The sequence below is a fragment of the Synchiropus splendidus genome, chromosome 14 (assembly GCF_027744825.2).
Source record: "Synchiropus splendidus isolate RoL2022-P1 chromosome 14, RoL_Sspl_1.0, whole genome shotgun sequence".
NCBI classification, from domain to species: Eukaryota; Metazoa; Chordata; class Actinopteri; order Syngnathiformes; family Callionymidae; genus Synchiropus; species Synchiropus splendidus.
Window position 1 is genome coordinate 9830756 of NC_071347.1, and position 13820 is coordinate 9844575.

Sequence of the window (13820 nt, forward strand, 5' to 3'; positions counted from 1 at the left end):
ATGCTTTGGTGCCTGAGGAACCAGCTGGGGGCAGGCCTGTTCTTTTAAAAAAAGTTTTAGGGGGTTGAGCTGCTATGGTCTGCCAACACAGACATGAGAGTGTCAACAGGAACTTAAACCGTTACAGATAACCTTCACAGCTACACCAAGGCGGGTTTGACCAGGATTAAGAGAGAAGTGTTTTTCTGCGAGACCGACCAACTCAAATCAGGTAAGGCTATTTGATCTGCTCTGCTCCAGAGTTTTTTCCATGACACAATGGTTTAAAAATAACTGAACGTCTCCGTAGGGAGATTGTTTTTGCTGGACAGCCGCGTGCACATAGAGATCTGCCTGTTGACTGAGAGGCATGTAATTATTTATACATGCTAACAAAAATGTCTTCACAGGGAAGGAAAGTTCAGGTCAAGTGAGGTCAAATCAGTTCCTAAGATCTGTTTCTTCTTTGAGTTGGATATAGAGGGTGAGGTCAGGTTAATGTTGATGGTAAACATTGGCAGTGTTTATGTATGAAATAACAATGATAAGTCATTATTAGCTGTTTTTAAACAAGGAAAACAAATATATATATGTATGCTGGTTGTATGGCGTTGTTTATGCTGTATATTGTCCTGTTATGCTGCATGTCTTCGGTTTTGCTGTCTGTGATACGCATTTAACCAGAGTCCATCTCTGTTCCCTAAAATATTCCCACTCCTCTGTGTTGACATCAATTCTGTGGAGTATTAGAGTAGATTAAGGAGCAGTGGTGGAGGTGGGCACATCGGCTGAGATGGTTAATGTTGACAGAAAAAGCGGAGCAGAGTGGTGTGTCACATCAGCTCCTATAGGACATGCAATTCTATTTATGCTGGCTAACTAGCAGTACCTGTTTTTGTCATTCCAGAATGGAAGTGCAGCATGAAAAAAGTCCAACTTGTGGCACTATATGCCTGAAATCTCTACTTTTAATCTTCAATGTTTTATTCTGGGTAAGTAAGGTATCATCATAAGCCATCATCTTTCTGTTGAGTATGGCTGAACAAACTATAAATAATGTTGTCATTGTTTTTAGTATTTTGTTCACCAAATATGTCTGACATTGAACCTGCTGTTGTAAAAGTGCAGTGTCATTTTCATCACCACCTTTTGGGAATGCTGGTCCAGTAGGTGGAATGGAAGGTTTTGCATCATCCATGTTGTTTCAGCATTCAGAACATAACTGACCCAAGCATACCATTTTAGGAAAAACACAATCAAATCATGGTTTACTTATTTTGATGAACATTTTTTTTAATCTCTTTTTGAAGCCAAATCTTCAAAGAATTACAACGTAAATGAAGAGCAGCAAATACAGTCATAAGAAGTGAAAGGAGATATTGATGCCTGAAGAAAACTGAACATTTAAGGAAACATTTGTTCAGTTATTAAATATTCAACGATCAATTCAAAGAAAGTGGCTTTACGGTACAGACCTCATATATTGTGCAAACATAAGTTTATTTGTGAGATTTATCAAACAAAAATATTATTCACATCAAATTTCTTCTTCAATATTAGGGTTTGGAGTGCAATCCTGAACACTGTAGATCCCTTCCCCTGGCTATTTTATAATAAAAGGGTGAGGATGGGAATAAAATAAAAAGTAGTTTGGTAAGGAACCCTTCACTTTGGTAAGGCACACCCTTAAGGTCGGAGGGAGGCCTCCTGTGAATTCCACACAACACATTTAGACCAGATGGTCAGCTCCGAAGGCCCACCTCAACACCTCAAGTCATTCCATTAGGTAGTACGTAGTGCGACCTGTGCGTACCACCACATGCTTGTGTTTCAAGAGCTTAATCGGGGAAGCAAAAAAACAACACAGTCTTGACAGTCACATCTGTTTTATACTGAACAGGCCATAGTGTTGCTCTCTTTCAGCTGGCAGGAGGGGCTGTTCTGGTGGTGGGAGTGTGGACCCTGGTGGCAAAGAGCGACTACATCAGTTTGCTGAACTCCAGCTTCTACACAACCTCAACCTACCTCTTGATCGCCGCTGGCTGCGTCGTGATCGTCACCGGGATCATCGGCTGCTGCGCCACTCTGAACGAGAGGAGGAGCCTATTGATCGTGGTGAGATGATGCGGTGATCAATAGGATTTACAGAGAGAGCTCATTTCCTCAGACTGCACTGGAAAACGTACACAAACAAGTGTGTCCGACTGTGTTGAAAGCAAATCCGCGGTGACCTTCTGTCTGGCCTGTCGGCGCCTACAGGAGCTCATTATATCAAACAGACAGACGTGTGACAGAAATAACAGGCTGCAGTCTTATGTGTGTATCTTGAAGCATTTAGAGTGCAGCTAACACCAGAGGAATGAGGGGCATCACAGGCAGCCAGTGTCTCTGAGACCACCAGTATGAGGGGCCGAAACGCTGCACTAGCTCTTTGACACTGTCCTTGCTGCAGTGAACTTTGTAATGGAAAACTTCCTCTCAGTAATCCCTCACTCGCCAGAGCACAACTTTCAAAGATATTCTAGGCTAGGCCTTTTGTCACTGCGATGTAAAGACGAAAGACTTATTGTCACTTTTGTTCGCAGTACTTGGTCCTACTGCTTTGTATTTTCTTGTTGGAGATAATCGCCGGTGTGTTGGCCTTCATCTACTACCAAAAGGTGAGATGTTTAGCGTGAAGTGTGCGTACTTTAGACCACCATAATAAATGACTCCTCACTTCCACTGCATCAGTTTCAGTTCTGCATTTCAACCGCAACTTTTATTATTAAATCCTAACCTGATCTCTGTGATTGTGTTCTTGGTTCACATCTTCCTAACATGGCCTCCTTTCTCTTTCCTGCTCCAGTGTTTTCCTTTCTGCTCGCAGGTAATTTGCTGCTACTTTACAAACACTGGAATGCTGACACTCCAGTTACATCATTTTATTGATATGAAAATATATTTGCTCACGTGTGGTGAAGTCATTGAAAGGACATTGGATGTTGTGCAGGTGGATAATGATTTGACTGACAACTTGAAGTTGACAATGCAGCAGAAATACCAGCAACCGGGGGAAGAAGCCTTGACACAGGCTGTGGACAAACTTCATCAGGAGGTGACATGTTTACGTAACGGCCTGTATTTCTAGTCTGGTAGGTCAAAATCAACATCTTACATCCGTGTCGCTGATGTGGCGATGAGGTTTAATGTCCCAGTTTTCCATTTTGCCGAAACATTTTCATATATTGTATCAAAGAAAATTCACAGTTGTGTATAAGAAACTTGTACTGAATGTCAACGGAACCACACTATGTTATTGTTATCCTTTAATTATGCACGGGAGGTACATGAACACACAAAAGTGCTCACCTTTGTGTTTCTGTGGTCCAAAGCTTCCGTACGGGAATCAAAGATTAGTTTAGAATTTTGCTCAATTTCATGTTCTTCATATTAACTCAGTTCTCTTTCCTTTTCAGTTTAAATGTTGTGGGAGTAACAGCTCAGCAGACTGGGCCGACAGCCTCTGGATCAAGTCTGACACCAACCATCGTCTCGTTCCAGATAGTTGCTGCAAATCTCCCAGTCACCTGTGCGGGTTGAGAGATCATCCGTCCAACATCTACAAAGTGGAGGTTGGTGCAAAGCTCTTCTGGTCGACAGCCTTACAGGGACTTAATCATAGTCTTTATTTGTGCACACAGGGAGGCTGTATCATGAAATTGGAGGAGTTCATTCTGGATCAGTTGTATATCATTGGTGTAGTGGGTGGCGGGATTGCATTTTTACAGGTAATTACTATGTAACACTATGCACAAGAAAAGTATGACTGTTCAATAACCATTTCTTGTTCCTCTCTCTTTATTTCAGCTGCTGGGGATGATGTTCACCTGCTGCCTTTATCGTAATTTAAAAGATGAACCCTACTGAAATGCACTTTAGATTCCTCCTGTTTGACACTTTATTGCCTCTGGTTTTAATAGAGTATAGGACGGCAACATGTGATACAGATGGCTGAATGCTTCCAATGCTGTCTGTGTATAGCTCGTTTTTTTGTTTTTTTTTGTTTAATTGCTTTAAGCAAAATCTGCAATGAACCGGACCTGCCTGCTGGTCTGTCACCCCAAGTACCTGAGCTCGGGTTCAGCCTTCCACAGCCACATTACATGAATAAACAACTTGAATAAACAGATAAATCAACAATCAATTTTGAATACACTCACACAAATGTATAAACTTTGCTGCTTGAAGGGCTTCGATATAAATGTCTTTCCATTCCCAGTAACCCAATGAAAACGATTTCATTATCTATCATCATGCTTTGTGTTGGCGATATGAATTAGAGGACTATTATTCTGAAAAACACAAACCGGATGTTGTTATCAGCTGACCACGCTTCCGCCTTCCCCTTTCCTGTCTGCAAACGCTTTTGATGACTTCAAATTTGTCCAAAATATTGTCGTAGGTTCTTTACAAACTCATTAAAATGTGCGCAAAACCAACTTGTTTGGTCGTGACGAGTGCGGCTCCCCAGGGTGAGTAGCGTGTAATGTGTCCGCTGCAGGAGAACACGGATTGTCTTGCAGCGATTCAGAAAACTAGTACATTTAATTTGACGTCTCTGACGCGCCTGTGTGTTTTAGGAGTCTCGGCTAAATCTCTTCAGCAGTGCTTCAGTCTCTGCTCTTCAGTATTCAACATCCAGACAGCCACACCAGGGGTAAGATACGGTAGCTTCCTCGATTCAGGTTCGATGTCAGTTCGATTCCCCATTCAGAATACAGACGTAAGAAAAGAGTGTTGGCTTCCCAGACCCAAAACACAATTCTGCACAGTGATACACACATACATACACACTTTTAATATTGCGTACTGCATTTGTTTTGTTTTTTACAAATGTCTCAATGCTAAATCTATGAATCACCCAGTCCACCCAAAAATGAAGTCACGTGTTTGAGCAGTTTTCATTGTGGGTTGTCGGATAAAAAGTTGCTGCCGAAACGCAGTGCCGTTTGTTCTGTGTTACCGCAGGATGACTCGGGTTCCACACTGACTCCATCTACTGTTGATATACAGTAGCCACATGATGGTCAGAAGACCCTGGTTTGTCTTACTGTGCAGCTCCATGTGCATCTGCGAAGAAGCGGTGACGCTGTTTGGCTTGACATTTCATCCGGAGTGGTGTTAAATCATGTGGAAACAAACATTAAACACTGAATCGACCTGAAACACGCCGTACTTACCTTTCACATACCTGACACGTGGTAATTCCAAGCCAGGGGTTCTTAACCTTTCTGGTCTCAGGGCCCAATTTTTCCAGAACAAATTCAAGGAATAGAACTGATTCATGACTCTTGATTTCATTTGTGTTCAATAACCATATTTAATCTGCTTACACGTGAACAAACCAAAACCTTGTGAAACCACGTGGTCATCCCAAAGATATTCTGATGAAAAATAAACAATTGGAAAATTGGAAAAAAACTGTTCATGTTGAATAAAATAAAACTATGTCTAAATATCATAAAATATATTTTTTTCAAAATATAAACTGAGGAATTAAAATTTAAATGAAAGTTTCAAATTTACAAATTTTCTAACTAATTTAAAAAAATTCTTCAACAGTGCTATCATGAACAGCGCCCTCTGTCGGGGGCGCCATCACTTTCTTTATCATTTTTTTCTTTTCAAGAACTTCAAACTATCACAGATTTGCAGCTGTCAAGTCAATTCAGCGACACACTACTGCCACCATATGTGGCAAGTGTATTAAAACTGAGCAACTCTTGGCCCAGAGGTGTGAAACAAAATACTTTTTGTGGCCCCAACCATGGGCCTCGGCCTGTGCTTAACAAGCACTGTCCTAAGCTACTGCTGTGCTCTGTTAACAGCTTCCAGGAGACTTTTAGAATTAGATGCTGAACAAGTCTGTGATACTGATGACCAACAGACTGGAGCCCAAACTCTGATGAGCGTTTCATGCGTTCACAGGGGAAACCGGTCGACTTTGCTGAAGTGGACGAGAGCACAGCCAGATGGGCGCAGGACTTCAACGTAAAACCGTACACAACTCCAGCCAAACTCGAGTCAATAGACGGTGAGAGAACCTAGTGAGTGTTTGGAGGTCTGCTGTTGGACTCTGCTCAGTGGTGTCGCGCTGACCCTGCTGCAGGTGCTCGATATCAAGCTCTGCTCATCCCAGACTGCCCTGGAGCACCGAACGACCTGGCGCACAGCGGCTCGCTGCATCGCATCCTCACTCATTTCATCACTCAGCAAAGTGAGTGCCACCCTCTTCTGGAACAGGTCCAGAGCTCTGGTGAGGCATGATCGATCTGGGTTTGTGTTTAGAGCCAGTTTGCGCAGTTGGACAAGGTGTGTCTGCGTTGTGTTGCACGACTGATGGACAGCAGTGGATCTTCAGAGGCTACAGTTTAACTGGGGTTAGTATCAGTGACGCTTTCTACAAGGGTTTTCATCGTCACTTGGGCTGCCATGATTTAACTATCCAGCCACTGCTGCTGCTCGTGCTCGACCACATTTGGAGGCAGCGCATTTCACACCGGAAACAGAGGCGAATGGAGACACTAACATATTTATTCCATTGATACTTGATAAATCCTATATTCTTGGGTAGTTTTATCGCTTCCTTTTAAAAAATATACACATATTAGATTTTTTTAGCTTTGAATGCTGTCATACTTTTAAGTAAAGCAACAAATATACAGATGTAAAACAAAAAATGAAAAATGATTACAGTATTGAGCTGAATAGTTATCATTATGCAGCCCTTACTTCATGCTGTCAATTTGAATACTAAGTAAAAGTGTGTTTTTTTTAAAGCCTTCGGTGTTCGAGCTTGTGCGACGACCAGACTTTGCAAATCTGCCACTCATCGTAGAAGACTTTGTCAAGGACAGCGGCGGCTCTTATTCTGGTGAGTGGGACAATCTTCACCTGCCTTTAAAATCCATGTGGTGGTTTTGTTCTGGAGTGACAGCAGATTTTTTCCCTGTAGTAGATTCTGTGAACATTGTAGTTTGTTCACTCATCCTAAATAAAATACTGTTTAAGCAGAACAGAACATCGGTTTACATTTTTTGGCTCCAACAAATTTGTCTTAAAACTTTAATTGTTGCAGTACTTTATATGTTCTGTGAAACTTAAGTCGAGGACTGAGCAACCTCAAATATAAGTCTCCAAGGAACAGATTCATCACTGGAATCTTATTTAGACAAAAACACCTGTTGTTAGTGTCAAAAAATAAATTCTTCACCGACTTCTCCGCAGAACACTTGATTCTAGTTCAAAGTATTAAAGTCTATTAGTCTGTTAGTATCTGCAGGCCACAGTAAATGACTCAGCAGACTGGATTTGTCCCCTGGTCCATAGGTTTGACCCCTTTAATAGTAGACATGAAATGAGGTGATAGGTAATAACACCATGAACCAGAGGTGGCTCTGGGTGTAATGTGTAAAGTCAATCATTAATGAGGTGGCAGACCGGCAGCTTCTTCCTTCCTTCTTTCTTTCTTAGAAGAATCGTTTATGTAAATCATGCCACTGGTAGACAAGTGCACTGTCTTTCAGACAAGTGCATCGTAATAGCAAGCCAGTTCATGTGTAATGTGTTCCACGATCAAATATTGTTCATCATAATTCGCTGACTCATGTTTGACTTTTCTGTTTCAAAGACCGATGGCATTTTTTCCTAGTGAAATCGACTTAGCTTTAGCTTTTCATTGTTTTTAGGCAACTTGTTTTTAAGAACTAACTGTCCTGTCCTGAACATGCTTGCTGTTATTAAACCATTTGTAAAGGCACTTGAGTTCTTCAGCGCAACCTTTACCTGAAACAGAATCTTTTGAAAAAACGGACCGCTAAATTCATTTCTGTGAATTTGTGGTTTTCCAGCGAGTCAGGAGGACGCGGTCCACGTGGTGATCGACAGGCATCTGGTGACGGCCCAGAATGAGCAGTCGACCTCCTTGGCTGTCAACAACCTGATTCTACTGTGCAACGGGAAGTGATGACTCAGCTTTTATAGAGGAGAGCAGGTGTGAAAACGCTGGACACTTATCACTTTAATCAGATGAAGGATGAAAAAAAGTCATGCATCCTGATAAAAAAAAAAACAAAAAAAAAACAGCAATGTTTGGGCGATGACCTTTCACCTTTGTTTCACTGTCACAAGCTTCAAGTAAATCAGTAATTCCATGTTGACAAACACTGTCAACCTTTTTTTTTTTTTTTTTTTTTAAACATCCAAACAGGAAGTAGAACTTTTAATACCTTGTTTGACATGGATTCAGTTCAGTAAAAACCAAACAGATTTCAGAGTCCATGAGACTGACTTTTCATGTCCGGTCTCATAGGAGATCATAGAAGTAGTCCAGTCCCTGTCCCAACTCCCATAACGAAAGTCCGGTCCCCAGTTCTCTGGCTAGTGAGATCCTCATGTGCAGCGACTGCAAAATAGAATTATAAAAAAAAGAAAAACTGTTTTGTTATCATCCTGTGTGACAGTCACTTCTCATAGTAACATTTCCAAACGTAGGAGGAGGAAACATCTGACACGACCCAATCTGCGACACTTTATCTTGTTGATGTTTGGGAGAATTCAAGGCCGCTCAAGTCCCACTCTGGTGCCGTTCTTTTGTCGTCACCAGTGTGTTCGAGACGTTTCGACTTCACAGAGTTGAAGTTTAACATTGTCAAACCGGTCCCCAAAGGGCCACAGTGGGTGCAGGTTTTTGTTCCAGCCAGTCACCTGTCAGGTGTATGTCTCGGCTGACACCTTATTGGTTAAAATGTGTGCGCTTGTTTGGTTGGAACAAAGACCCACTGCGGATCCTTTGTGGATCAGTGCAAACCTGTTGGTCAGCTACAAGTCAGAACGCTTGATACTTCCACCTGAACACACTTTAATCCAAACACTAAATAGACCATTGTGTCTCTCACCTTCAGCGATGGATAATAGATGACGTGTTTGACTCCGTTGCTTCTGAAACAGAGGAGCAAACGCACACCGATGCGTTATCTACGACGACAGGACAGGGTTCAGATTCCAGCTTTACCTCTTGTAAGTGAAGTAGTGTTCAGCTGAATATTCGTCCCACAGTAGTTTGGGTCTGTTTTCTTTCAAAATCTCAATGTATCTGAAGTGTTGAAAGAAGACACGGGTGAGCTACAGACGGGTGGAGGAGCTGGGGATGCGTCTCACCTGCCCCCAAGAACAGGATCTGCTTTCTGACTGGCAAAGTCCAGACCGTACAGATTGAGCCCCAGCAGGATCTTCTGCCTCCATTCAGAGGTGGGAGCGAGCTGAAGGACACATTCTCGGATCCAGGGCAGGGGCGAGCTCGGTCCCGGTCTACTCAACACACCCACACCTCTCGTGAGACGGCGGATTCCTGAATGAATCGATTCATTTCTTCCCACCTGGAGCTGCTGGAGTAGTCGTAGGTCATGAGGCTGAATCCGTCCACCACCGGGGCCAGCTGCAGGAACTCTTCCTGGCCGAACATCCCTGGCTGCCTGGTGCTGCAGGAGCAGAGTTGCTCACTCATTCTCCACTGAGCTGCTGACTACACTGCTGCTCACCTGGTCACAGCTGGGGGAATCACCAGAATGCACTCCAGCTTTTGGGCCTTCAACATCTCACAGATGTGCTTCACCAGATGCACCAGCTCCCTGGACAGCAACACCAAATGGTTAATACATCCACCACAGGAGTGATGAAAAGAACTCACTTCCTCTTGTGTCCTCCCAGCTGACTCCACATCTCCAATGTGAACCCATCAAATCCTTCGATCTGCAGGGGGAGAGACAGGTGAAGCCATGTTGACTCATTTACTTGTTGGTCATATGTTGTGATAAGGTGTGAAGATCAAACAACTGGACATGAATGTTTCTCTTGACTATTCCATTCCATTATTTCGGGTGCTGAAGGCCGAGCTAAATGAACACTATATTCAAAAAACACAATAAATATGAAACTGAAATTGTACTTTTTTTTATAATAGTGTACATACTTTTGAAAATAAGTGCTAATATTGTGCAATGTCAAAATCCATCAAGCTAAATATTCATGCCACTGAGCATTGAATTGTTTCAAAATCCAAGGTGACGTAAAGATGAATGATACGACAAAATTATTAAATAATATTTCTGTTTACAAGTTTTCAGACCTCTGAAAATTTCATAGACACGATTGTATCCCATTTAAGAGCCAGAAAGGCACAGGGACAGCACATACCTCCAAACCACTAGGTTGTTTGCCTAACATATGTCTGAAATTTTACTAAATTTGGACAATAACAAAAATGTTTTCATGTAAAGCATGCACACAAATGTTTAGCGTTTCAATCATTTGCAGCACTGCGACAGCTCTAATAAAGAGGGGAACGACTGGACTGGGCTGTATCACCTTGGCAACGTCCACCAGCTCCACTCCCAGCTCCTCAATCTCATCCTCACTCCCCAGCACGCTCATGTAGTCCTGGTAGGACCATCCGTCGAAGAGAAGCCGCGGGACTGAGAAGAGTCAAGGAGTCACTAGGAGTCTTGGCTGAGCCCCCCCAACCCCACAACATCCACTCACCTATCTTGACTCTCTTGTTGGACTTGCGCACAGCTTTGACCCAACCTGCACACATGCAGCATCAGCGCGGTGAGTCCCGACCCATCACAGCCACTGCTCTACCGTCTCACCTGGGTCGTGGTCATGAAGCCCCAACACGTCAAAGGTTTCCGGCCCTCGCCGACGAAGCTGCAGCCAGACTGGAGACACGGTGGTCAGTTTGGAGCCAAAGGTTTTGGCGACGTCGTAGCCGTGAGAGTTCCACTGACGGGAGAGAAACTAGCTTCAGACAGCAGGCGGAAATGTCACGTACTCTTTCACTCATTGTGGTTAAGATTATCATGAGTCAGACACGACTGCCGTCTGAGGATTCTCTCTCCGACCGCGGTGGAGAGAACTACCTCTCACACCAGTGTTCTGCTCATTATCAGAACCTGAGCTGTGTCAGCACTTGACCCACATCTGAGCTGCAAACATCAGCTCTTTAACGTCAACAAGACACGCCGTACATATGTTAGCTTGGATAGCAGTTCTACTTTGTATCCAAAACAACAGAGGATCCCTTGGAAGGGACTTGTTTCCATATCACAGCCACAGGGAGTCGCTGCTCAGTATTTAGCACCACAGAGGAACTTCACTCATGTCTGACTTCACTCAGCTGAAGCTAAAAACATGAAGTCAGAATTTTGAGAAACTGTTTGCCAAAAGTGTCTCAGCAGACGGGTGTTGTGTTTCACCCCTAACAAGCCACAGGGGGTCATTTCTGTCTCCCAATGTATTTCCATTAAAGCCAAGAGGAGAAGTGAAACTGAAAAGTTTATAATGGCGCTAACTCTCAGTTCATCTGTGAAAGTACCAGATGGGCTCAGAAGACAAGTAGGGCTGTGTATTAGCAGGAATCTGGCGATACGATAAGGATCACGATTGAGGACCAACAACACGATCTATGCCGATATATTGTGACTTTACCTTATGTACGGTGATATAATAATAATACAATAGCGAAATAAAACGATAAGAGTTGTTAAAAACCACCAAATATTGCATGGAAAATAAATCACATTATATAGAAGACGTTGAATGTCATGCACATTAAAGCTCAGTTATTGTCATGAGCTCAGTCCAGTTAGACCTTCAGTCACATTTGAAACATCACACGTTTCAAATACATCCTTATCCAAGTATTTATTAAGTATCAATACTGTGCGCTTAAAATGTTGATACATTATCATTCCATTGCGTATCGCGACATTAAAGTGTATCAATATTTTCTTACACCAGTGACGGTCAGCTGAGTTCTGGCGGCAATGTTATGTACTTTAAAACAGGAAGAATTTCACGTCTTCAATGAGCAATACATGCACATACGTGTACACAAAGATACGAATCAAACAAGAAGTACCGATCAAATTGTGAACAGCCTTGTTTGTTGTTTATTTATTTCATTATATTATTGGTTTTTTTTATTCATTTATATTTTACTCTTTATTATTATCCTTATTATTTGTTTATTTTCTTCATTGTTGCACCATGTACCGGAGCAAGTTCCCAGTGGGTGGGATCCTCACTGACTTTGGCGATAAGCCTTTCTGATTCTCTGCGATTCTCAGATGCTCCCACAGGACAGTAGACGGTGATGCAGTCATTTTGGAAAACGAACAAGGCGTAACTTTCAGATTCACACATGATTCATTGTCATTCCCGTTCAGTAACAATGGAGCAACACGCATCTCTGAAGCCCAGTGATGATAGAAAAATGGCATCAATAATGATGTTTAAAACGCGTAACAGGCTTAAAGGGTGAACAATTCAGATGTGTGTGTTTGAGCTTAAGAAAAATAGATACAAAATAAAAGCATCCATCACAGTCATTTCGGTGACACGGTTGGTAAATGGTTACCAAGCGTACGGCTGCTCAGATACGTCTGCATTAGTACTGTCAGTTATGTACTTCGTACAGCAAGCAGACTCACGACACAAGGCCCACAATGCACGGCAACAGTAACCTGTTGGATCAGGCGACTACTAGCTCATGGCGAGACAATCAATGCGGCTGGATCTACAGTATAAAGCAAGTTTGGAGTAATGTCAGGCTTTGTTTACTACATAACACCATGCGAGTTCATTCATGGTCTTGATGCCTTGAGTGAGAATGTGAAATGTAAACACTGAACGAAACTGAAGTGGCCACTCACTGTGTTTAATGGTTGTCATGTTTGTGTAACTGATGAATAACAGAAAGAGCTCCTGATGAAGACAGGTACAGGTGAGTCACACTTGCCAGATCCTGCCCTTCATTCACTCACCTGTAACATCATTTATGATGAGTCACAGTGGCAGATCTGTGTGCTTTTGCAGTGTGTTGTTTCAATACAAGGCAACTTAGTTCCAAGCCTGTGAGGCACCTTTGAGCGCAAACATCGTCTTGCATTGAAACAAAACAAGGCTGAGTAATACCACCAGGCCAATACCAAAGTATTGAGAGCTGAAATGAATAGTTGGTTTAAGTTTGTTGGTTGTTGTCTTGATCTACAACACTCTAGCAATGTGACGTCACATGAGTGTTGCGAGCGTGTTTGGGACCTACAGGTGTAACATAGCCCAGCACGGGACCTGCGAAGGTCCTCTTGGTGTTGCTCCAGTGTCTCTTCTCCTCCTTGACGATGTCCTTCCAGTGAGGGTCGGACGCCACCAGCCCGCGGTGGAACACGGACTGATCCGCTGGAGACGACTGACACACGGGAGTCAACACCACCACCTTCTGCAGGCAGACGCTGCGCGCTCCGGCCACTCACCTCGGCGTCCACTTTGGGCGACTTTTTGGCGTCAAATTTGGACAGAGTGCCGCTGACCAGCCACGCGCACGAGACCAGCTGCCACGCGAATAACGACGCTCGCATTGCCAAAAAACGCGGTCACGGGCTCGATGGAACCGGAGGGGCGAGCGCACGCATGCGAGGGGCTGCACTTTCAGGGCGCGTGCGTGTGACAGACAGGAGGAGGATGGTGTCGTTGATGTTCGCTGGGAGACGTCAGCAGGACTTTGACTGTCACTGACATCAGCGTGCTGGAGACGTAGGCTCACTTCCGCGTTGGTCGCTTTCAAAATAAAAGTCTAATATCGGCGCTTGTTAGTGGCGATATTTGTGAAGTACGTTCCTGTCACCGCCTGCATAAATAAAGTCATTGCTGTCCTTAATTCCTTTGTTTATATTCCCCAAATCCTTTATGTCCTTATGAGGGAAAACAAGACTGAGGCAAATAACTTGGTGTATTTAGTC

At 43.3% G+C, this 13820-nt stretch overlaps 3 protein-coding genes across 6 annotated transcripts; 2 read left to right on the top strand and 1 right to left on the bottom strand.

The window, feature by feature from the left end:
* Positions 1 to 73: 73 nt before the first annotated feature.
* Positions 74 to 3973, top strand: cd151 (CD151 molecule). Of its 3 annotated transcripts, XM_053885659.1 has the most exons (9): positions 77 to 211; positions 887 to 971; positions 1903 to 2094; positions 2565 to 2639; positions 2828 to 2848; positions 2972 to 3076; positions 3438 to 3593; positions 3663 to 3749; positions 3829 to 3973. In XM_053885659.1, the coding sequence occupies exons 2-9, from the start codon at positions 888 to 890 to the stop codon at positions 3886 to 3888; spliced, it is 780 nt and encodes a 259-aa protein (XP_053741634.1). In that variant the 5' UTR covers positions 77 to 211; position 887; the 3' UTR covers positions 3889 to 3973. The 3 variants fall into 3 exon arrangements, with proteins under 3 accessions (XP_053741636.1, XP_053741634.1, XP_053741635.1); XM_053885660.1 differs by lacking the exon at positions 2828 to 2848 and having other exon boundaries at positions 78 to 211; XM_053885661.1 differs by lacking the exons at positions 2828 to 2848; positions 2972 to 3076 and having other exon boundaries at positions 74 to 211.
* A 324-nt stretch (positions 3974 to 4297) lies between these two features.
* gatd1 (glutamine amidotransferase class 1 domain containing 1) lies at positions 4298 to 9974 on the top strand. The gene is made up of 7 exons (XM_053885662.1): positions 4298 to 4493; positions 4602 to 4678; positions 5950 to 6055; positions 6131 to 6238; positions 6310 to 6401; positions 6802 to 6895; positions 7872 to 9974. Exons 1-7 carry the CDS (start codon positions 4445 to 4447, stop codon positions 7985 to 7987), a joined length of 642 nt encoding a protein of 213 aa, XP_053741637.1. The 5' UTR covers positions 4298 to 4444; the 3' UTR covers positions 7988 to 9974.
* On the bottom strand, positions 6758 to 13670 carry chid1 (chitinase domain containing 1). 2 transcript variants are annotated; one of them, XM_053885658.1, is made up of 12 exons: positions 13335 to 13670; positions 13127 to 13270; positions 10671 to 10803; positions 10561 to 10605; positions 10387 to 10493; positions 9710 to 9771; positions 9561 to 9650; positions 9399 to 9500; positions 9181 to 9330; positions 9035 to 9115; positions 8919 to 8958; positions 6758 to 8425 (listed from the first exon to the last, which is right to left on the bottom strand). In XM_053885658.1, exons 1-12 carry the CDS (start codon positions 13437 to 13439, stop codon positions 8327 to 8329), a joined length of 1158 nt encoding a protein of 385 aa, XP_053741633.1. In that variant the 5' UTR covers positions 13440 to 13670; the 3' UTR covers positions 6758 to 8326. The 2 variants fall into 2 exon arrangements, with proteins under 2 accessions (XP_053741633.1, XP_053741632.1); XM_053885657.1 differs by having other exon boundaries at positions 6760 to 8425; positions 8919 to 8961.
* Positions 13671 to 13820: the final 150 nt, after the last annotated feature.

What these genes read in the sequence shown, in the direction of transcription:
- chid1 (XM_053885657.1), bottom strand. Translation starts at nt 13,439, where the DNA reads ATGCGAGCGTCGTTATTCGCGTGGCAGCTGGTCTCGTGCGCGTGGCTG. An exon ending in TGCTGGGCTATGTTACACCT is followed by an intron (nt 10,804 to 13,126) that starts GTAGGTCCCAAA and finishes CTCTCCCGTCAG; the next exon opens with TGGAACTCTCACGGCTACGA. An exon ending in GACTACTCCAGCAGCTCCAG is followed by an intron (nt 9,331 to 9,398) that starts GTGGGAAGAAAT and finishes TGTGTTGAGTAG; the next exon opens with ACCGGGACCGAGCTCGCCCC.
- gatd1 (XM_053885662.1), top strand. Translation starts at nt 4,445, where the DNA reads ATGTGCGCAAAACCAACTTGTTTGGTCGTGACGAGTGCGGCTCCCCAG. An exon ending in GACGAGTGCGGCTCCCCAGG is followed by an intron (nt 4,494 to 4,601) that starts GTGAGTAGCGTG and finishes TGTGTGTTTTAG; the next exon opens with GAGTCTCGGCTAAATCTCTT. An exon ending in TCCAGACAGCCACACCAGGG is followed by an intron (nt 4,679 to 5,949) that starts GTAAGATACGGT and finishes ATGCGTTCACAG; the next exon opens with GGGAAACCGGTCGACTTTGC.
- cd151 (XM_053885659.1), top strand. Translation starts at nt 888, where the DNA reads ATGGAAGTGCAGCATGAAAAAAGTCCAACTTGTGGCACTATATGCCTG. An exon ending in CCTTCATCTACTACCAAAAG is followed by an intron (nt 2,640 to 2,827) that starts GTGAGATGTTTA and finishes TTCCTGCTCCAG; the next exon opens with TGTTTTCCTTTCTGCTCGCA. An exon ending in GCGGGATTGCATTTTTACAG is followed by an intron (nt 3,750 to 3,828) that starts GTAATTACTATG and finishes TCTTTATTTCAG; the next exon opens with CTGCTGGGGATGATGTTCAC.